The sequence below is a fragment of the Bubalus bubalis genome, chromosome 6 (assembly GCF_019923935.1).
Source record: "Bubalus bubalis isolate 160015118507 breed Murrah chromosome 6, NDDB_SH_1, whole genome shotgun sequence".
Taxonomy (NCBI): domain Eukaryota; kingdom Metazoa; phylum Chordata; class Mammalia; order Artiodactyla; family Bovidae; genus Bubalus; species Bubalus bubalis.
The window spans coordinates 105,449,861-105,473,258 of record NC_059162.1 but is presented as its reverse complement, the minus strand read 5'-3'; the positions used below and the strand labels follow the sequence as shown (position 1 = coordinate 105,473,258).

The following is a 23,398-nucleotide window of genomic DNA, read 5'->3' as shown; positions in this document are numbered from 1 at the left end:
GGATAAGGCTAAGCTAAAAAGTGAATTTATTTTTAAAAAGATATTAAATAATCACACAGTGGATACACAAGTGTGGCAGAAGTTTAGGACATAGTGGTTTATTCAGTACCTGCTACTGTACACCTACTACACATATTGATACAGCACAGTGGGGAATGCAGAAATGATTTTAAGTCTGGAGAGTGTAGAGAGGATGAAGTGTTTCAATTTGAGCAGATGTTTAAAGAAGAAAACTAAATCCCTCTTCTTAGAGATAAATATTATTAACATTTCAATGAGTATCTCCATGCTGGCTATTCACATTTTAAAAGATGTCTAGGAGACTTTCTCCCTGCAGTTTATCCTTCAGAAGACAAATTCAGTAATTAGAACAACCTGTCTCAAAAGCATTTTAAGTGAAAGGAAAATTTAAATATATAAAAACTGTCCCTTTATAGAAGAAAACAAGTATTTCCCCAGCAAGAGCTAGGGTCATGTGAATGTCTTCCCAGTTGATAAGTATAATAGAAAGAGGACAAGATCCATAGGTGTGAATTTGGGTTTTACCCACTGCTTATTAGCATGATAATCTTAAGACATTTTAACTTTCTGCCATCTCTAAAATGAAGATAATACTTCCCATCTTGCCCAGCTTGCTGTTAGGATCCAATGAATCAGCATGTGAATTTTATTTTATGAAAAGGAAAGTGCTATAGAAAAGAGAAAGATACTTATTTTTTTCTTATATGTAAAATTAGCATGGGAAGAAAAGAAAATCCAATTTTATCTTAAGAATCTACCACAAATAAACAAGTTTGATTTTTGCAAAAAATGACCCTTATTTAAGCTCTTGTCATTCCATATCTTTGAACATGACTCCGTGGAGTTCTGAATAGCTTCCTAAACCCAGACATCAAACCAAGATACAAGAGCCTATGTTTTCTCATACAGACCTGCTTGTTTTATAAAAGGATTAATTCATAGTTCAGATTAAGAAGCAATGAGGCTGATGATAGCTGCCTTGTAGTAGTGGAGATTAACAAACTGTAAAATATCTAATAATACAATGTCTGGTACATAGGTCATTTAATGAATGGAAACCGTTATCATTATTATTAAACATAGCAGCCTATTTTGCTTATTACTAAAGTAATAGATAAATTAGAAAACATGAGTAATCCAACTAACCATAAACATCTTACTATATATATTTCTATTTTTTTTTTATTAAAAATCATTTTTCCTCTTATTGGGTATATGGGTTTCCAGTTTTTTACTGTTAAAAATATTCTTGCAATGAATATTTTTGTATGGAAATCTTCAGTTACATCTCTTAATTTCCCCCTTAGAATAGATGTCTATTAATTAGTGCTTTGTTCTTCCCTCTTGATGGCCATTCCCTGAAGGTACAGGTACACGTGTCTCTTAGCCATTTAAGAAACTAGGCTAGTTAGCTCTTTCTTTACTTTCTCTACCAAGTGTATTCTGACCTAAATTCTGATCTTTAAAAGGAAAAGAGATAGTAAATGTAAGAGCTGTCTTGCCAATCACTTTTAATCTATCCCTCTTTTTCATGCATCTACCCAGCCTCGTTTTTAAGTGGTCATTTTCCTTAAAGATGAGGAATTGGTGAAGAAATGGAAAACTGGTATAATAGCTGGATTCCAGTATTTTGCTGCCTGTATTCCCATTAGGTTGTGTTTTTCTAAGGTGTAGAAAACAAAATCAGTTCCATGTTCATCTAGTTGTACTTCACTCTTTTAAGTAGCTGAAGTTTATTTCAAAACTGGTAGCCTTCACTTTCTAGAATATATATTCTCTCATTGCTTGCTGCAGAACTGATAAGTCTCCCATAGATGAAGCTATTTTTTTTAAGCTTTTTTATTATTTTGTTTAAATTTTTATATCTTTGTTGACATTTTATTTGCTTGATGTCTTAATTGATATGATGTGCTAACATTCTCTATTATGATACATTTGTCAGATTTTCTTTGTAAGTCTGATAATTTTGAGTGAATATATCCTGAGGCATTAGTATTAGGAACATATACATTTAGAATTGTGTGTCCTCCAGGTAAATTGAATCTTTTATCATTCTTTTGTTACTTTCTTTAATAATCCTTTTTGCCTTTTAAGTTGATTTTGTCTGGTTTTAATACAGCGGCACCAGATACCTATTGGTTAATATTTGCTGGATGTCATCCTTTAACTTTTTAAAAATAGTATCGAGATAGAATTTACCATTGTAACCATGTTAAAATGTACAGTTTAGTGTTTTTTAAGTATATTCTTAATGTGCAGCCATCACCATATCACTTTCATCCTTTTACTTTTAACCTTACCATGTATCTTTGTCTCACACATAGATATACTTTGTGGTTATGATTGCTTTTAAATCCAAACTGACACTAGCTTTTTTTTGACTAGCTTTGTTTGTTCATATATATTGTGATTACTGATATATTTTAAATTATTTCTGCCATATTATTTTATGGCCTTTTTTCCCCTTTATCCTTTTCATATCCCCCACCCCACCTCCACCCCAAACATACACACATCTCCTTCTGCTTTATTTTTAGAACTGATGGAAAGTTTGTAAAAAATTATATTTGAGTTTTCATTTAGGTTTGAAGGTTCATATGTGACTGTTCTTTTATGGTTGCTGTTAAAAATAAATCATGCCCACAAAGCCTAAAATCTTAAAATATACAATATTTTCACTGCTTCCTAAACGATCCAGGAACCTTAAATAAACAGTTTGATCTAATGACCCCTTTCATGTTATATTTTAGTTTTATCTTGTTCATTTTTCTTTTCTTTTTTCTTTTTGGCTGCATGCAGCATGTGTGAGCTTAGCTCCCCGACCAGGGATCAAACCCACATCCCTTGCAGTGGAAGCATGGAGTCTTAACCACTGTATCACCAGGGAAGCCCCTCACACCTTCCTTTTAGAAACTACTTTGCTTCTTCCAGAAGTATATGCTTTAGAAATTTCTTTTTTTTTTTTTTTATTTTATTTATTTATTTATTTATTTATTTTAACTTAACAATAATGTATTGGTTTTGCCATATATCAAAATGAATCCACCACAGGTATACATGTGTTCCCCATCCTGAACCCTCCTCCCTCCTCCCTCCCCATACCGTCCCTCTGGGTCGTCCCAGTGCACCAGCCCCAAGCATCCAGTATCGTGCATCGAACCTGGACTGGTGACTCGTTTCATGTATGATATTATACATGTTTCAATGCCATTCTCCCAAATCATCCCACCCTCTCCCTCTCCCATAGAGTCCAAAAGACTGTTCTATACATCACTGTCTCTTTTGCTGTCTCGTATACAGGGTTATTGTTACCATCTTTCTAAATTCCATATATATGCGTTAGTATACCGTATTGGTGTTTTTCTTTCTGGCTTACTTCACTCTGTATAATAGGCTCCAGTTTCATCCACCTCATTAGAACTGGTTCAAATGTATTCTTTTTAATGGCTGAGTAATACTCCATTGTGTATATGTAGAAATTTCTTTGGAAAATTCTGGTTTTGTTTTTATTTTGCTCTCATTCTTGATGTCAATCCAAGATTGACAGCTGTTTCTCCTTGCACTTTAAAGATACCATTCTATTTTGTCCTGGTTTCCTTTGTTCCTGTTGAAAAAGTCTGTTCTGAGCTTAGTTGTCTTTTACTTATTTATTTTTTAGTTCTTTCTGGTTATTCTTAAGATTTCTCTTTGATTTTTGTGTTGTGCAAGTATGAATTTTATCCCAGTCCTGCTTGGGATGTATTGTAGCTCCTCTAAGGACTCATGTCTTTTCATGAAGTTTAAAAAATTTTTTCCATTATATCTTTTTTTGTTTTGTTTTATTTATTTATTTATTTATTTTTAAATGTATTTATTTTAATTGGAGGCTTACTTTACAATATTGTATTGGTTTTGCCATACATTGACATGAATCTGCCATGGGTTTTATCTTTGAGTATTGCTTCTTTCCCATTCTCCCCAGTTTATCTTTCTGGAATTCCAGTTAGATGAATGTTATACCATCTCATTCTGTCTCCCACAGATGCTGACACTTTTAAATTTGTCTCTTGGAGCTCCACATTCCAGTTCATAGATTCTTTCTTTAGCTATATTTAGTCTGTTCTTTGACCAGTCCATTGTGTTTTAAAGTTCTGTTTGGTTCTTTTTGAAATCAGTCATTTCTGGTAGCCTCTTTTTCCTTTCTCATGTTTTCAGTTCCCTTGTTTGTATGTTTGCTGTGCTAAGTCGCTTCAGTCGTGTCCGACTCTGCGACCCCAGGGACTGTAGCCTGCCAGGCTTCTCTATCCATGGAGTTCTCCAGGCAAGAATACTGGAGTGGGTAGTCATTCCCTTCTCCAGGGAATCTTCCTGACCCATGGATTGAACCCGCATCTCTTACATCTCCTGCATTAGCAGGCAGGTTCTTTACCACTAGTGCCACCTGGGAAGCCCACCCTTCTTTGTTTATTTCATATTCTGTATCTCATGGTTCCATTATCTGAAGTCTTAAGGAACTACTGCAACCCTGTATTGTTTCTGCTAACTCTTACTTACTGTGGCTTGTTTTCTGAAGTATTTGATAATTTTTACTGTAAATTCATAATAGTTCAGTAATCTTAATCTTCAGGAATCTTGAAGGGTCTGGGTTTAGGGTACATTCCTTAATAGAGCATTTGCATTTGCTTCTATCAGTTGCCCCTAGTGCTACCAAGCCAGCTTGGCGTTTTCTGGTCCATGCAGATAATGTTTTTGACTTTTTTTTCTTTCTTTCTTTTTTTTTTTTTTTTGCCACGCATGCCATTGGGCATGCAGAATCTTAGTTCTCCAACCAGGAATCGAATCCACACCCCCTGCATTGGAAGTGTGGAGTCTTAACCACTGGACTACCAGGGAAGTCCCATGATTTTAATTTCAATAAGAGACTTGTTTTTCTCCACTTTAGGTGAGCTTGACACAATTGGGTTATTTTGCCAGCATTTTTTCCCTCTAGCTCACTCTTTGACTCAGAGTATAGCCGTTCATAGTTTTATACAAGGAATGTTAATTTCAACTCCTCAGCTTTGGCTTTTCCTTACTTTAAAATAAACTAAACTGTATGTTTAAAAGGATATTTGTTTTACCTTATTAAGCATTTTTTAGATGTTTTTCAGCGTGTGTGTGTATTGGTGAGTGAATGTAGGTATGCACATGTGAGTGTGTGTATAAGAAATTGTTCATTGTGTCTTGGCACTATTTAAATTGAACCTGGAAAGTTTATAAACAATGAAGAGTTTTATTTGGCTTTGTAAAGATTATATTGTGTCATTCATATGACCACCTACCATTTATGTTTATTTTAAAAGCAGTACTATAACAATATACAAATGATTACATATTTGTTAACTAAAAATTATTTATTTGATAAATGTTGAATAATTTATTTTTCTATCTATACTTGTGTGAAAGTTGAAAGCACAGGTCTCTGGCATCAGACTACTTGGCTTCAAATCCCAGGTTTTCTGTTTATTGGCTGTGTGGCCATAGGAAAATTAGGTAACCTCTCTATACCTAGATTTTCTCACCTGTAAAGTGGTAATAAGTATTCTTAATTCATATCATGATTATGATGTATAAATAATACAGTATATAGCACAGAGGGCCTGATACATAGTCAGTGTTTGGTACATGTTACCAACATTTGTTGTTATTTTTTTTTTTTAATCTTTCCTGGCCTATTCTTCATGTGTGTTGAAAGAAAAAAAAAATGCATGTGTGTATGTATATTTTTGTGTGTATATATATATGTATTTACATATATGTATTTTCAATGTTGGTTTGAGGAGCTATGATAAAATTAGGGAAGTAGAAGTCCAATAATTAAATTTAACTTTATTAAAGTAATACAAACATACTGTTTAAAAGTTAAGAGTACAAAAAAGCATATAATGAAATACAGTAGTTTCATGTTCCTCCCTTCTCTGTGCCTCTCACCCCATCAGGCTCCTCTCTCTATGGATTTCAACTCTGTTAGCTTCTTCTGACATTTATGCACATCATTTATATATACAATATATGTATACGGTTATCTACTGACACTATCTTGCCTGTTAGTCATGGTAGATGAGGATTTAGCTCTTGGCCTAACATGTGCTCTGCTCCTACCTTCCCCCAATTCTTCCAGTATAGTCCAGTTACAGTTCTTGTGTGTGTGTGTTTAATTTATTTAGTTTTAATTGAGGGATAATTGCTTTACAATATTGTGTTGGTTTCTGCCATACATCAACGTAAGTCAGCTGTAGGTTTACATATGTCCCCTTCTCTTGAACCTCCCTCCCACCTCCCGCCCCATCCTGTCCCTCTAGGTTGTCACGGAGCCCCAGTTTGAGTTCCCTGAGCCATACAGCAACGTTCCCACTGGCTGTCTTCTGTAGATGGTAGTGTGCTATTTCCATGCTACTCTCCATTCATCCCACTCTTTCCTTCCACCCCCCAACACGCACCCCACCCCCCACCCCATCCATAAGTCTGTTCTCTATGTCCATCTCTCAGCCAATATCAAAACACTATTGAAAACATTATTGTTAAACAATATTGTACCTTTTCACTGCTGAGAATATGTTACCTTTTTTTCCCTCTTGCTTAATAATTGCTTTAAAAAAAAAAAGTGCTTAGTGTTCCTTTTTCTTTTTGCTAATTCTTCTCATAACTTCTGCCATCTCCCAATATAATTTCTTACAAGGTTAATTGCATCATTAACCTTATTAGTTTTAGTCCCCCTCATCCCTCCTACACCCTGGGAGAGAGCTCTGTTGTCTTTCTTTGGGGTATTTCTCTGAAGTCCTGCTCTCCAGCTCTCATAGTAGACTTCCCCTGTGGTTATTCTTTTATATTTGACTGTGCCAGGTCTTAGTTGCGGCGTGTGGGGTGGCACGTGGGATCAGTTCCCTTACCAGGGGTCAAACCCAGGCCGCCTGCTTTGGGAGCACTGAGTCTTAGCCGCAGGACCACCAGGCCATTCTTGTATTCCTTTTCCTTTTCTTTAGGTTGAAATCCATGTTGATCTACTGTGTTCTCTCAATAGTGTGCATCTTCTACAAGTTTCTTCAGCTTAAAAGGATGCTATGGTGACTGAAAGAGTGCGATCATGGCAGTCCTCAACAGATTGTCTTTTGAGTCACATTGTTCAAATCCGAATGGGTTTTCCTCTTTTATCTGGTGTACAGTTGTCATTCTGGGGTTGCCGGTTACCGTTAGAGATTCCCTTCACCTCTCTCCTGCACTGGGTCTCCTGGGTTCTGTATTCCACGACTTTTTGTTCTTAATTTACTCCTTCATTTTAGTAAAGAACATCCTCAAGCACCTTCCTGAGAAAGGTTGTGTAGTAAAGTTTTTGTGTTCTTGCATCAAAATGCCTTCATTTTTCTGTCACATTTTTTTCCTGTCACTTGACTGGGGTTTAGATTTCTAGATTGAAAATACTTTTTCTTGAGGATTGTGAAGGCACTGTTCCATCACCATCTTGATTCCAACATTGCTGGAGAGGTGTCTGAAACCATTCAAATTGCTGATCCTTAGTATGTTACCTTCTGAGAAGGCAATGGCAGCCCACTCCAGTACTCGTGCCTGGAAAATCCCATGGATGGAGGAGCCTGGTGGGCTACAGTCCATGGGGTCACTAAGAGTCAGACACGCGGAGCGACTTCACTTTCACTTTTCACTTTCAGGCATTGGAGAAGGAAATGGCATCCCACTCCAGTGTTCTTGCCTGGAGAATCCCAGGGACGGGGGAGCCTGGTGGGCTGCCATCTCTGGTGTCGCACAGAGTCGGACACGACTCAAGCGACACAGCAGCAGCAGCAGTATGTTACCTTATTTTATTCTTCTGGAAAATTGTTGAATCCTTTCTCTGTGTTCTGAAATTTCACATACCTTGGTGTGTGCCTTTTGTTTTTTAAAATTGAAGTATAGTTGATATACGATATTATACTAGTTTCCAGTGTACAACCTTGTGAGTCTGTTTTTACCCATTGTATTGGGTATGTATTTGGCCCTTTTAATTTGGAAATTGAAGTTCATTGGTTCTAGAAGACTTATTGGAATTGTTTTGTTGATGATTTTCTCCTCTCTATTTTTTCTATTCTTTCTTTTCAGAGTTCTATTATTTGAATGTTGGCTTCCTTATACTGAACTTTCTTACCTTTTCTTCCCTGCTTTTCCATTTGCTTATCTCTTTCTTCTATTTTTGGGAGATACATCATCTTCCAATCATTCTATTAAGCTTTAATTTCTAAGAATTATTTTTCTCTGTCCCTTTTTTTAAATTTATTTTTAAGGTTTTGTGTTTTTTTTGGCTGCTGTAAGTCATCGTTGCTGCATACAGGCTTTCTCTAGTTGCGACCAGCGAGGGCTGCTCTCGAGTTGTGGTGCACCGGCTTCTCACTGCAGTGGCTTCTCTTATTGCAGAGCACAAACAAGCTTTAAAGCACAGGCTCAGTAGTTGTGGTGCACGGGTTTAGTTGCCCTGAGATGTGTGGAATCTTCCCAGGACCAAACCTATGTCCTCTGCATTGGCAGTTGGATTCTTAACCACTGGACCACCAGGGAAGTCCTGAATTTCCCATTTTTTATAGTATCTTCAGTTTTTCCATGAAAGCAGTATCTCTCTAAGTTTTCTCCTTAGAAAATTTGTTTCTTCCATATTGTATTTTTTTCTGTATCTGGTCTTCCATCTTGACCCTTACCTTGTATATCTTATAATATATACAATTGTTTGTCTACTCCTTAGTAAGAGAATAGACTTCCCTAGTGGCTCAGTTGGGAAAGAATCTGCCCGCAATGCAGGAGACCTGGGTTCAATCCCTGGGTCGGGAAGATTCCCTGGAGAAGGAAGTGGCAACCCACTCCAATACTCTTGACTGGAAAATTCCATGGACAGGAGAGCCAGGCAGGCTGTGGTCCGTGGATCGCAAAGAATCAGACACGACTGTGCAACTTTCACCTTCTTTGAGTTTAGTAAGAGAATGGGACTAAAAACCTGGTTGGATTCTCTGCGCCTGTACATAAGGCTTATCAACTTTGAGCTTCACTGTGGTATGTCCTAGGGGTACTTGCAGTTGGGGAATTCCTGTTAGGATCTCCTGGTCTTTCCTGGTAGAGGGATCAGCGTTCCCAGGGAGTACTCTTCCAGGCTTTTGCCTGGAGGGCAGTGTTTTGAGAGCCACGTATGAGGAGAGGGCTAGCTTGGGAGAGGGAGTGCTCAGTAGTCAGTGTACTGTACATACCGTTAGGTAAGCAAATCCATGGTCTGTTGCTGGTGTTCCCAGGCCTTCAACTATGCTGAACTTCCAACTGAAGTGTCCTTTTCTTTGCCCTATCCAAAATGAGCTTTCAGGCTTTTGCCAGGATGAGGGACGAGCAATTGCCTTTTGCTTGAGTGTGGAGTTGGAAAGGAATCTGTACCATTTCTCAAACAGATCTCACCCAGTTCTTATATTTGCCACAACCTCTTCCTGTTCCTCCCATTTCAGAAGTACCTGGGTCCTTTGAAGACACTGCAGTGTAAATCTGACTGGTTCTATATATTTTCTCCACTGCTGGCTTATGATTCAACTTTCTTGACCTGCCTAGTCCATTTTTATTTATCTGTCTGCTTTCCTGCTTCCAAAATCTTGTTACTATTGCCAGCTCTCCTGTTTTCCCTATCCTGTTTATGTCTTAAAACAAACAAACAAACAGACTCTTGATTGTAGGTTTACTGGGGTTTTTGGAGAGAATAAAATTAGACGCGAATGTTCCTTCTGCCATTTTAACTTGGAGGTCTCAGTTTTTAAAACGGCAATACATGGTGTTTTTGAAGGTCACAAGTGACATGTACTTATTTGTAGATAATTTGGAAAATAGGAATGATCTGAGATAGTTAAACATCACTGTATTTCTACCATACAGAAAAAACTGTTAACATTTTGATATGCTTTCAGTTTGTTTTATTTGTGTATTTTTACATACACATTTGTCTTTTTTCATAATTGGAATCATACTATTTATTTTTAGTTTTGTTTCCTGCTTTCTTCACCTAATGAACCATGTTCCCATGTCAGAACATACTCTTTCAAAACGTTTCTAATGGATGCATAATATGTATGTTGTTTGGCACTATCATGAGCAATTTCCCATGTTATAACATAATCTTTGAAAGCAAAATTTCTAGTGGGATTATAATATGGCTGTTACATGACTTTGTCATGATTTATTTAACTCTTGTCCTATTGATAAAGATTTATATTTTTTCCAACCTAAATTAGACTCATGCAGTCAGAATATGTGTGTCTGATTCATGATTCTATGTTTGAGCTTAACCCAGTATCTAATGTGGAGTGGCTGGAGGAATGTTTTGTTCAGTGAATGAACAGTTTTGCACGAAAGTCTGATTGTTTCCTTAAGTTAGACTCTAAAAAGGACTCTTACTTGGTTAAAAGGGATAAACTTTTTGAAGCTTCTTGATAGTTTATTTTCAATTTGTTCTTTGATTCAGAATAAGAAACAAGGATGTAAAAACGAGGAGGTGCTCGCTGTGCTGGGCCATGAGCTGGGGCACTGGAAGCTGGGGCACACAGTCAAAAACATCGTTATTAGCCAGGTAAGCCTGGAGGGCTTCTCTCTCTGCCCCTTTTTTCTTGGCCACGCTGCCAGCTTCTCCAACCAGGGATCGAATCCATGCCCCCTGCAGTAGAAGCACAGAATCTTAACCACCGGACCACAAGGGAAGTCCTGACAATTGTCTTTTTATGGCAGCAGAGTCAAACAATAAGCATAGCAGGCATGAGAGTTCACGTAGTAGAGAAGTGAAGACAGACTCTGTAGCCGGGCTTCACGTCACAGCTTGCTGAAGTACTGCCTTTGTGACCTCAGACGAGCTCCTGAGCCTCGCTCTGCCTCCATTCCCTTGTTGAGTGATGATACCTCATAAGACTGAAAGAATTAAATGAGTTAATACATGTAAAGAGTTTGGAGTAGTACCTGAAATGTGGTAAGGACTACATAAATATTTATTGTTGTTAGCAGTTGCTCAGCTGTAGGAGCTGTGAAGATCAAAAGGAGTGAGCCTAGATAAGTTGGACATTAAAATGCTTTTTAAAAAACATTTTTTCTCTTTTAAAAAAGTCATTGTACAAACATTGAAAAGAAATTGCAAAAAGTAGTAAATATAAAGGAGAAAATACTTTCTGTAACATTCCTCTTTTGGGTATTTATACCACTAAACCAACAGAGTGACCATAGTTTTCAGGCTCTGAGTGAAATAGCACACTTGTTTTTTTGACTGGTTCTGAGCATGTATGGTCTCAGATGCGTCTTTAATGGTCTTTGTAGCTTTCTAAAAGGTCAGCTGGTTCTAGGTGATGGATCTCATGGGAAGGCTTGTGTACCTGCTCCTATAGGCACTTTTCTGTTGCCTTAAATCTGTAGGTATAAAAATGAGTGCCTTAGCTGGAAGCTATGTTGTATGGATACATGGCAGTGAGTAAGACATTAAGTCCAAATGCACATTTATTTAAGTACTCAGTTTAATAAGGAAAATCACTGCTCCATTCATGAAGGAAGGGGTCCAGTAGCCCACTGTGAGGGTAGTGGGCTGATCCCGGAGGTGCCTCATCAGGGCTGGAGTTGATTGCCTCTTCTAATAGATTGGGCACTTCAGCTGGAGCCAGTGGGGAATGTCTGCATTGTTGATTAATGCATTGACTCCATCCCTGTCACCATGGCCACTCTGTTCATGAGCAATTGACCAAATCCTAGAGTGGCTGGGCAGAGAAGCTGGCTAACATCCACAGAGCAGGTATCTTCTCCACCTGAGCATTGACAGAGCCTCCTCTGCTGTGGAATCGTTTTGGTGAAGATTCTCATTAGACCTAAGTATTATCATACTCTGGGCTAGTTTTGGAAGTTTTCCCACATACCTTTTTTCCACATCTCCTTGTTAGCCGTCCTCTAGTTTGCTCCAAGGCCCTAATCACCCAGCTAAACCGATATTTGCTCACTAATAACGAATTAGTATATATATACCCTCAACTCAGGCCCTCTCTACTTCTAGAATAAAAGAGAAACTATAAAACCACCTAAGTAACTTTTCCTGTGGTCACGCTAACATCGTTCTTAAAAATCACAGCATGATGTCTTGTTCTACTGATCCCACAATGAAATTATCTTAGTAATAACTTAGAAATTCTGTATCCTTCTTTCTAGATGAATTCTTTCCTGTGTTTTTTCTTGTTTGCTGTATTAATTGGTCGAAAGGAGCTTTTTGTTGCATTTGGTTTTAATGACAGCCAGCCCACTCTGATTGGACTATTGATCATCTTCCAGTTTATTTTTTCACCTTATAATGAGGTAATGTATAATCTTTAAAATTATCACACATATGCTCTTGTCTGTTGCAAATCTAGAACCTTGAGAGTAGTGAAAAAAGAAACAAACAAAACTATAGTTTTACCAAGAAAGTTTAGTCCCTTGATTTATTGGCCAGTATAAGAATATAGCAGAAAAACCCAGTCCCAAATAAAAGGTGCTTCTATATTGTTAGGGGAAAAAAAGTGGAGAATTAGACTTTAGTGGTGAAAACCTCGATGTAGCATGTACCTCAGAGGCTTGGTACATGGAAATTAACTATTGGAACACTATGTCCTAGACCACATTTTGTCAAGTACTGGCAAAAATCTGTATGTGAGGGGACAAAACAACTGATAATTGAGTGTGTGTATGTCTGGATGAGAGAGATTGTATGACAGTGTTCCTCTGGTTGCATTTCCTGACCACCTGCTTCATAATAGACTTAGCATCTGACTCCAGACCCTCTGAAGAAAAGTTGGATGTTTTATGGTAAGCAAAGTTTGAGAACCACTGCTCCATGACTGCTCAGTAGGGGAACACCATATATGTGATAAGACATGGATTAATGAGACTGCATATGAATAAATCCAGTGACAGCGGCATACTAATTGATCAAGCTTCCAGAGTAAGCCAAGAGACCAGGGATCTTGAGATATCTCTATTCAGAAGAATTCTTTCTTTGGGACAAGTTGTAGAGTTAAGGTTTTAACTTTCTCCTTAAAAGGTGGGGGTAGGTTGAGGGATAAGGCACCAGGAAAGAAAAACAGGGAGGAAGAGATCATGTTTGTATAGCATTGTCCACAGAATCTGCATTCATTTTCCAGAGAAGTAAGATTTATTATCATTAAACTCTAAATGTTTTAATTTTTTAACTTTTGTTGAAAATACTTATAAAGTGCTGTATGCTGATTGTTACTTCTTAAAGAGGTTATAAAACCGCTTGTAATGATACTGTGGAAAAGGAAATGGCAACCCATTCCAGTATTCTTGCTTGGAGAATCCCATGAATAGAGGAACCTGACAGGCTACAGTCCATGGGACATAACTTAGCGACTAAACTACCACCATAATGATATTGTCATTTCTGTCTTCAGTCACAATTCAGGAATGCCTTAAAGACACTGAGCTATGTGTATGAAATGTCCCAGAATCCTCTGCTCTTTATGCAGTCATGCTATTTATATAACTAATTTTCTTATAATCTCTTCGCTGACTGTCAAGCTGATAATCCTTGCTAATGTCAATGTACCTTTCTCATATGGTCATTATTTGTTTCTAATTTTCTTCAACCAACTATAGACTGGGAAATCAGATAATCAAACTCATTAGGTAAAAGTTACTGGATTCTAACTGAGTGTATAAGTGTCCTCTGATAAGTAAGGCACCAGTAATGTTAATCTGCTTTGGGCATCTAATTTGGCCTCTCAGTTTTTGGTTTTATCTCCTTATATTTTGAGTAGTTGAGTTCACTTCAAAAAATAGCTAAGTAAATGTGGGATATTAGAGTGATTTGAAATATAATTAATTTAGAGATATTAGCAACTGTTTTAAAAACCTCAAGAGCCCAGGGTATTCATTTCAAAAAGTCTTAAGTATTTAAACAGAAAAACATATGTTTATGTCCACATTTAAGAGGTCATAATAAGAAAGTGATATTTTCTTGGGAAATGGGAAACATCCCTTATCAAAAGGATTTGAAAACCTACAGTGGAGCAGGTGGGCGCGGGCTAGTGTCTGCTCAGGGTTTATTTGTGTCACAGTGAGGTTCAAGGGACAGCTGTCCTGGACCCTTGAAATCAGGAGACACATAGACAGACAGATTAGTTAATGATTATAACCCAAAAAGTACATTCAAGATCTGGAAGGAAATTGCAGGTAGGAGCCAGGTATTAGCTTTGAACGTGTCTAAGAAGATATCAGGAGCTCCCAGACTTTATGTTGAAGCTCTGGATCTGCTGATGGCAATATGAGGTACAGTTGAGAGACTTTAAACTTTCTTTTTGCTTTATTGCCTGATGTATCTTAAGGTAAGAAATAGACATCACGTCATCCAACTTATAATATTAATATTTCAGTATGCAAATAAATAATTTTTCCCTCAGAAATTTCTGTTTTCAAATGAAACTTGTCCCCTTCCTAATAGTCATCCTCAGAGACTGAATATTTATTCTAATGAAGCTACCATAGCTCAGAACACTCTAGAAAATACTATTTTGAGGCCATCATTAGAGGCTATAGTGTGTGTGTATACATGTATATATATCTATACATGTATACTTGGAATATTCTCAGTGAAGACTGTTGTTAACATCTAAAGGTGGATAAGTGAGCAAGAATATTTTTTTTTAATGAAAAAAAGAGTCTGAGTATAAATCACCACATCTTACCTCTGAGAAAGATGGTGTCATGGGCTTTGGAGTCATCAAGAATGTCAGCACTATCACCTTCTGTTGTGTGACCACAAATAAGTTGTCTCTTCTGAGATACCCCTTCTTCATCTGTAAACAGGAGTAAGAGTAATCACCTTGGAGGATGCTGGAGAATGTAAAATGCCGACTCAGTGCTTGGCCCATGGCAGGTTCTCAGAAGTCAGTATCTCTTCATTAAGATTGACATGTCTTCGGATATATATCTGTTTCTGGTCTATCTGCTTAAAGAGGGAAAGGCTCAATTTCTAATAATTCCCCCACCCTAGGGTCTCCAAAATACAAGTGAGGTTTCTTTTGGCTTGCTGTTTCTCTTGTACTGAGCTGAACTTCCTCTGCAGTATTGGCTCATGAAAGCTTTAGTGACAACAAAGAGGGGAAGTGGTTAAAATGCTTTTATTTCCTTTTTCAGGTTCTTTCTTTTTGCCTAACAGTCCTCAGCCGCAGATTTGAGTTTCAAGCCGATGCATTTGCCAAGAAACTTGGGAAGGCCAAAGACTTATATTCTGCTTTAATCAAACTAAACAAAGACAACTTGGGATTCCCTGTTTCTGACTGGTTGTTTTCCATGTGGCATTATTCTCATCCTCCACTACTAGAGAGACTTCAAGCTCTGAAAAGTTCAAAACAAGACTGAGTTGCCCAGGGTCTGCAACTGAAGACATTTCTGATTATTTTCTGTCCTGGCAGCATGTTCTGGCTCTTGATGTTTTTAACTTTTTTTTTTTTAAGGAAAAATGATTAAGTACAGAAAAGCCAAGCTTTAAATACATTTAATATCTCATTTCAAAAATGATTTTAATAATCCATTTCTTAAAGAAAACACTGGATGAAATTTTGAGGCTTAATGTTTTTAAAGGCATAGTTTTATCTTTAAAATCTAGTTTACCATCAACTTGTAAAATTATTTGAAAAAATACAGAACTTGTTTTATTTACATGTTTATATGGAACCTGCATATAAGGTATTTGGGGGCATATGTTTAAAAGGGAACACCACCTCTGAATTCTCTCTGTAAGGCAGAAACAGTGGTCCCGAATCACTGTGCTCATACCTAAGTTGAAACTTATTTCTACTTTTATGCTGTTATGATTTAAGCTGGCCAATCAGTGTTTTAAATAAGGAAGAAAGATAATAATTCGTAAGGCTGATGTTATACAACTGAAAGTAGTTAGAAATATGCTCTCTACTATTCTACCAAATTTCTCTGTTCCCTCTCTTGTTATACACTGATCAGGAATTTCTAATAATATTTTAAAATTAGAAATTATGTACAGAGTATTTTAAATCATTGGGTTTTCTTTTTGTTTTTTAGAAAATTTCAGTCTTTATCTTTCTTTCCACCTGGTGGGTATGATCCCATTAGGGATAATATAGTATTATCCCAAACATTCAGCTTTTTTCATTCATACTCTTAAGTATTCAATAAATAGTGCATCCTTTTACTTAGCAGAAATTGCCATATCGAACAGGTTTTGCTGTTAAAAATGGGAGAATTGTGGAAAGAAGAAATGACATTTTAAGAGACATAAGGGTGAAATACTGATGATTCTCTTATGATGTTACAGGAAAAAATATAATTTTCTATCTCTTTGGACAGAAAAGTTTCTGTTTTTATTTTTCTAATTTTTATCAGTAAGTCATGAGTACTATTTTATTTAATCAGGCCTAATTCCATTTTAGAAAATTATAGTTCTTGATATGCAGGCAATTTTTATTTTCAAAACAAACATCATGAAAGATTTCCAATTTCTGAAGCTGCATGTTTGACTCAAATCTCTGTTCACTTTCTGAATGAGACCCAACTTTGTGCCCAGAGTCCCACCCACTGGTGATGTATATACTTTCTGGGCATTTATTCCAAAGTGGGATCAACTGTGTGCGCTTGGCCTCTGGCCAGAAAGTCTTTTGCTTAGCTGATATTTGGATGATGTCTCTACATGGAAACAATAAAAATAAGCCTCTAGTTTAGTATCGCATTATTTATTTTCCTAAGGAACAGTCCTATGATTTTATCCAGCATCTTTTACCTATGAATTCATGCTGTGATAACTGCCTTTCCTTCCTTTCTTGCCTTTAAATACAAATTTCAGTTCTACACCAGTGAAACATTAAAAATTGCCAATGCAGATTGATGTACTCTGTCTTTGATTTGACAAAATCTGTCTGTCATTTGTTACCTAGGATATGCTTATTACCCTAGAGGAGCTGAGTGCTAATAGTGAAGAGTAGAAGGAACAGCCATAGTGCTGCATGGTGGCAGGACCATTGCTGTACCTCACTCAGAGCCCTCTTTACTGCCTTCCTCCTGCCCCACTCCAGAGCGTTACCAGTTCTGCTGACGTCTCCTCGGAAGCGTCATTCAGGACCATCCTTCTCCATTCCCGTAACTTCTCATTGTCTTGGTATGTTTGGTCTACTCCAGCTGCCTCTTTGGTCTTCCTTTCATGTGGCAGCAATAACTAGCTTTTTAATACGCGATTGTTTTGACCTGGCCCCCTACAGTTTATGGTGGAGAAGGCAATAGCATCCCAGTCCAGTACTCTTGCCTGGAAAATTCCATGGATGGAGGAGCCTGGTAGGCTGCAGTGCATGGGGTCGCACAGAGTCGGACACGACTGAGCAACTTCACTTTCACTTTTCACTTTCATGCATTGGAGAAGGAAATGGCAACCCACTCCAGTGTTCTTGCCTAGAGAACCCCAGGGATGGCGGAGCCTGGTGGGCTGCCGTCTTTGGGGTCGCACAGAGTCGGACACGACTGAAGTGACTTAGCAGCAGCAGCAGCTACAGTTTATGGGAGGCCTAGGGATGGCCAGAGGCTACTACTGGTAGGTTCCTGAGGTATTGGCCAATCAAGGGAGGGAGAAAGGCCAGCCAAGGAGGGAAGGAGGTTGTACTCTGTACCCTAATAGTTGGTGGACAGAATGAAGTAGGTCAGTGCCTCAGATAAAATGGCATGGCCTCAGCGGGGTTGATTTCCGAATCTAAGGCAGAGTCCTTGCTGTGTGTATATACTGCCTTTGTCTGACTTGGTCCTCTGCTAAAGTCTGAGAGCTACTAGTAAGTGATAACCTCTGTTTAGGAGAGGAGCTGGGGTCAAGTCAGTGATTTTAATACCAATGATGGTCCCAGCTTGCCCTTTAACCTGTATATCCTTATGGTCACCCCTAATCCTTTGTGTGGTAACTCCCCTCCCTGAGGTCTCCTTCTTCCACTCGGTCTTTGTCATCCATCTTTTGGTTTCTTTTGTGCATATGTACTTCATGTAGTTTTGATTGTTTTGAGAGTTCTACTATCATTTGCAGAAAAATTTTCCCATAGGAGAAAGCTTACCTTGAGGGCCTTAAGTTCTGTCTTAGATGCCATACAAAGAAAAAGTACAGAGAACCCCTTTCCAAGAACTCCTGATTCAGGATCATGATGATGTGAGCAAGTAACTTCTGTGCCAGGCTATGTACAGTCTGGTGGATGAGCAGGAACAATCCACAGTGGGATGGCATAGTCCTGTTCAGATAATATGGATAGGGAGACCTCTGCTCTTCTCTTATTATCCAGGATGGTTTCCAGGGAGGAGGATTTCCCAAACAATTTGAATGGATAGGAAGATACCTCCATGTATCCTAAAACCCTGTGAAGCCAGGACTGTTCCCACCCAGCGAGGAGGATGAAGCCTGCACCTTCAGGAGAGAGCTCCCCTCTGGCTGTCTGCCTGATGAGTGACAAACAGGGAAGCTCCACTTAGGCTGAGGACCCAGGGCAGGGCTCCAGAATGTAACGCACCACTTACTAGGGAGCCCTTGGTAAGAAGCTGACTGAGCTTTTATGTCTCTCATCTGTTATTTAGTCAGCACATATGGTGCCCCACACGGTACCAAGCTCTGCTCTAGGTGCTGCAGGCTGCGTGAGCAAATAAACCATAGAAAGAGCGCCACCTCGTGGAGTTTACATTCTAGGGTGGAGAAACAGACAATCAAAATAGAAATTCGATAGTAATACATGTCTTAGAGAAAAAGGAAGGCCTGAGGTGTTTGTGGGGTAGGAGGGAAGTTGTGGAAGTTGTAATTTTAAACAGGATGGTAAAAAGGTATCACTGAAGGTAATGTTTGAACAAGGCTCTGGAGGAAGGGAGTGAGTGATCCCTACGGGTGTTTGGGGGAAGAGCATTCCAGGAAGAGTGAACATGAACAGCAAGTGTAAAAGCCTTGATGTGGGAGTGAGCCTGGTGTTTTAGAGACACCATGAGGCCAGAGAGGCTGGGATGGGGTGTTCTAAGGAGATACGGCAGGAGATAGTCTGAGAGGCAGACATGCAGCAGACTTAGAGGGCCTTGTAGGCCACTAGAGGGACTCAGGCTTTGGTAGACTGCAGAGGGGAAGCCATTGGAGGGCTCCAGGCCAGGGAGTGGCATGATCTAAGTGTTAACAGGATTGCTGGCTACTAGGGTGAGGAGCAAAGGTACAAGCTGGGGACTAGTTGGGAAGCTCTTGCAATACTTCCAGCAAAAAAGTAAAAATGGATACTAGGGTAGTAGGGAAGTGATGAGAAGTGGTTGGATTCTGGAATTTTGAAGGCTGAGCCAACAGGATTTGCTGATGGATCAGACCGAGATACAAGAAAGAGTGGAGTAGAGAATGTCTCCAGCATATTTAGCTTAAGTCACAGAGAGAATGGTGTTGCCAGTAACCAAGATGGCAAGCAGGGGGATTTGGAGGGGCAGAGCATCTTAACATTTTCCTCATGTTAAAATTGAGATATCTACAGACATCTATCTAACGGGGATGTTGAGTGAGCAGTCCGATAAATGAATTAAGGGGAGAGATTCAAGCCAGGGAGTTATAGGAGGAATTTAAAGCCACTAAACTGAATGAGACCACAAGAGGAGTGAGAGAAAAAGATGTGTCCCAGTCATGTGGTCCTCTGACTTTCACATGCTGGGGAGATGAGAGACCCAGCAAAGGAATCTGAGTAGTACACGGTGGTGAGCTAGAAGCCAAAGTTTGTTTTAACTTTTTTAAAACAACTTTTTATTCCCATAAAAAGGAGCAAAAGTAGCTCTAAGGAGACATGGGATTGAGAGAGACTCATTTTTTAACATGACAAATGGGGATAATACCTGGTTTTTGGAGCTATCTTAAGGGTTGAACGAGATCACGTTTGCAGGATGTTTAACACAACAGATAATAAGAGCTCGATAACTGATTAATAACAATGATAATGATATTAATAATTCATCATAATTGTTATGGTGTAAATAAGCACAAAAACAGAAGTGCCTAACGCAGCTGGCAGTTGGGGTGAGGAGAGGGTTACTAGCGGACATGATTAAGTTTTCAAAGAGAAAGAATCAGTTAGACAAGGGCAAGGGGGTACAAAACTATGAGAACATGGGGTACTTGGGGGACTATGAGATGTTAGAGTGAGAAGTGAGGCTGGAGAGGAAGAGGGCCACGTGTAAAGGCCTGTGTGCCATAATAAAGCAAATGGATATTATCCTGAATAATACAATCAGGCATTTAGCTGATATGTATTAAATCCCTGCTAAATGCCATACATTGTTGTAGGCTCTGAGGGTACAGCAGGGAACAGGACAAGATCCCCTGCTTCGTGGAGCTTATATTCTTGTTGAAGAGACAAAGAACAGCACTCAAAGAATAAATGAATAAATATTTGCTAAACAAATGAGTGAAAAGGTGGTCAACAGGTTGGAGATGAATTTGCAAGACAAGGTGAAGGCAGACAGAGTTACAAATGATGCAGGTTTCACAGTCCTGGGTACTAGGTGGATGGTAGAACTAGATACTAAGATAAGGGACCCTGAGGAGCAGGTTAGGGGCAGGGGGCAACCAGTTTTGGATGAATTGAGTTTGAGGTGCTTAGTAGAAAGGTATTCAAAGGGGCAGAGGACACATTTCTCCTCATCCTCTATAATTGGTTATAACCTCATGAACAGCATGAGAGTGGCAGCTCCAAAATCACTGCAGATGGTGACTGTAGCCATGAAATTAAAAGACGCTTACTCCTTGGAAGGAAAGTTATGACCAACCTAGACAACATATTAAAAAGCAGAGACATTACTTTGCCAACAAAAGTCCGTCTAGTCAAGGCTATGGTTTTTCCTATAGTCATGTATGGATGTGAGAGTTGGACTATAAAGAAAGCTGAGTGTCGAAGAATTGATGCTTTGGAACTGTGGTGCTGGAGAAGTCTCCTAGGATTGCAAGGAGATCCAACCAGTCCATCCTAAAGGAGATCAGTCCTGGGTGTTCATTGGAAGGACTGATGTTGAAGCTGAAACTCCAATACTTTGGCCACCTGATGTGAAGAGCTGACTCATTTGAAAAGACCCTGATGCTGGGAAAGATTGAGGGCAGGAGGAGAAGGAGATGACAGAGGATGAGATGGTTGGATGGCATCACTGACTCAATGGACATGGGTTTAGGGAGACTCCGGGAATTGGTGATGGACAGGGAGGCCTGGCGTGCTGCGGTTCATGGGGTCGCAAAGAGTCAGACACAACTGAGCGACTATAAACACAACCTCGTCTCTCACGTTACTGCCTGAGCTCCATCTCCTGTCAGATCCGCAGTGGTATTATATTCTCACAGGAGCATGAACCCCTCTGTGAACTGCACATGCGAAGGATCTAGATTGCTCGCTCCTTATGAGAATCATCTCAAAACCATCCCCTCTAATCCCCCCAGTCTGTGGAAAAATTGTCTTCCAAGAAACCAGTCCCTGGTGCCAGAAAGGTTGGGGACTGCTGCTCTGGACCATCTTAAGAAATGCCTCAGCCACACACAAGCTGAGACCAAATCCCTTCCTGGTTTGATGATTGGTGGGGTCCTCTCTGAGCACCCTGAACATAGTTATACATTCACTTAATCACTATTTTATTGAGTACCTGCTATGTGCCAGGCACTGTTATTGAGTACCTGCTATGTGCCAGGCACTGTTTTGTTTTTGTCTTTGAAACTCTTTTATTTTTCTCTTTACACATGATTTTTTCACTACGTATAGAGTATGTATGCATATATGTATCTTTGGTGAAACATTTAAATTCTACTCAGCACATTTTGATTATATAGTCTTATCAACTATATGGTCACTTATGTTTTACATAAGCTCCCTACCAGGCACTGTTCTATGTGGTGGGGAATGGAGTGGCCTATGAGACCAGAGTTTCTGCCCTTATGTGTTATTTGTTGTATATGTTGAATAGGGACAAGTGCTAAGGAAAAATAGTAAAACCCAAGATGAATATCAATATTGGGGTAGGGCTGAGAAGGTCACTTTTGAGTAAAGACCTGACCTGAGATCACGGACTATATTTTGGCAAAGAGCTTTTCAGGTTCAGAGCATAAATAGCATGCATGTGGCACAGCATGTTTGAGGAGCAGCGCAGGGGCTCGAGCAGCTGGAAGGAAACAAACCAGGGTCCAAGCATGGACATGAGATCAGAGACGCTTGTAGATCACAGTTAAGGATGTGGGTTTTTCCCAAGTGAATCACCCTCCAGAAAGTATCAGAAAGGCTACCTGTCACTAGTCCCTGGGAGTCAGCCCCCTCTTGGCTCCTTCAAATGCCTCTGAGTCATAAGGAATGAAGTGTAACCCTGCTTAAGATCTGTGAATCATGTAATTCAAATCCTCCAGTGGACCTACTCAGAGAAAGTCACAGAAAGGGACAAGAAAGGAGGCCAGGAAACCTCAAGGACTAAGTAGACTGGCTCTTTAAGCCCAAAGTCTCAGGCACCAGGACAAGTAAAGAGCCATGGCTTTGGAAAGGAGAATGCTTCCCCATCAGGTATGATGACCTGGGAGCCAGCTCGGGCTGGTCTTCACTGCCCTCTGCAGCCCTCATCTGCTTCCCCTGCACTGAACGCTCTCTGCATTCCAAGCGTTCCCTCAGCGGCCTACGGCAGCAGCAGGGCCTTCTGAGGGGCCTGGGATGCTGTGATTCAGGATTTGCGAAAGCACTGGGGGTGAAGCCAGCTCTGTGGGCCCTAGGGCTACCTAAGAGTAGCCCTCTGTCCCTGGATGGGTAAAGGAGCTGAGAAGTCACCCATGGTGTGTGTGCATATGGAGGCAGGGGAGGCTGTTGAGGGGAGTCCCAGCCTCTGCTGGTCAGGGGAAGAGAAGGCTGCTTAAGTACAAATGGGGACATGCAGCCAAGTTTAGGGTGAGGTGTAGGAGGGCCCAGACTTCATCAGATGCTGGGACCTCAGGCTGGAGTTCTTATGTCTCCTGGAGGGAGCCAGCAGAACTCTTCAATAATGGAGCCAAGGGGTTGGTCACTCGCTGAATTTCAACAGCTCCCACCATCACATGGGTCAGAGGCACCTGCCACACCTTTTTCTGCTCCTTCTGCTTGGAGTAGCCTTGCTGGCCTACACAGTTAATGAGGCTGGGAGCCCCCAGATGGTCACATCCAAGCCAGTCTCCCCTGGATGTCCTCTCAGTGAAAGTGGCATGACTGAATGTCACTTCTGCTCTCATCATCCAGGTTCAGGTCTGTTTCTCACGGACCTGGTAACCCCTGGAAGAGCCAGGTCCTCCCATCTTTGGCTGCCAGCTCCTGCCCCAAGACCAGCACACGCTGAGTGCCAG

General features: G+C 39.7%; 1 protein-coding gene across 2 annotated transcripts in view; it reads left to right on the top strand.

Annotated features, from left to right (window-relative positions):
- Positions 1 to 16,920, top strand: part of ZMPSTE24 (zinc metallopeptidase STE24) — a 43,824-nt gene extending 26,904 nt beyond the window's left edge. For both annotated transcript variants that reach the window (XM_025289020.3, XM_006061926.4), the window contains 3 exons: positions 10,511 to 10,615; positions 12,220 to 12,363; positions 15,202 to 16,920. In XM_025289020.3, the coding sequence (XP_025144805.1) occupies positions 10,511 to 10,615; positions 12,220 to 12,363; positions 15,202 to 15,426 (474 nt within the window). In that variant the 3' untranslated portion in view covers positions 15,427 to 16,920. The remainder of the gene's footprint in view (positions 1 to 10,510; positions 10,616 to 12,219; positions 12,364 to 15,201) is intronic.
- Positions 16,921 to 23,398: the final 6,478 nt, after the last annotated feature.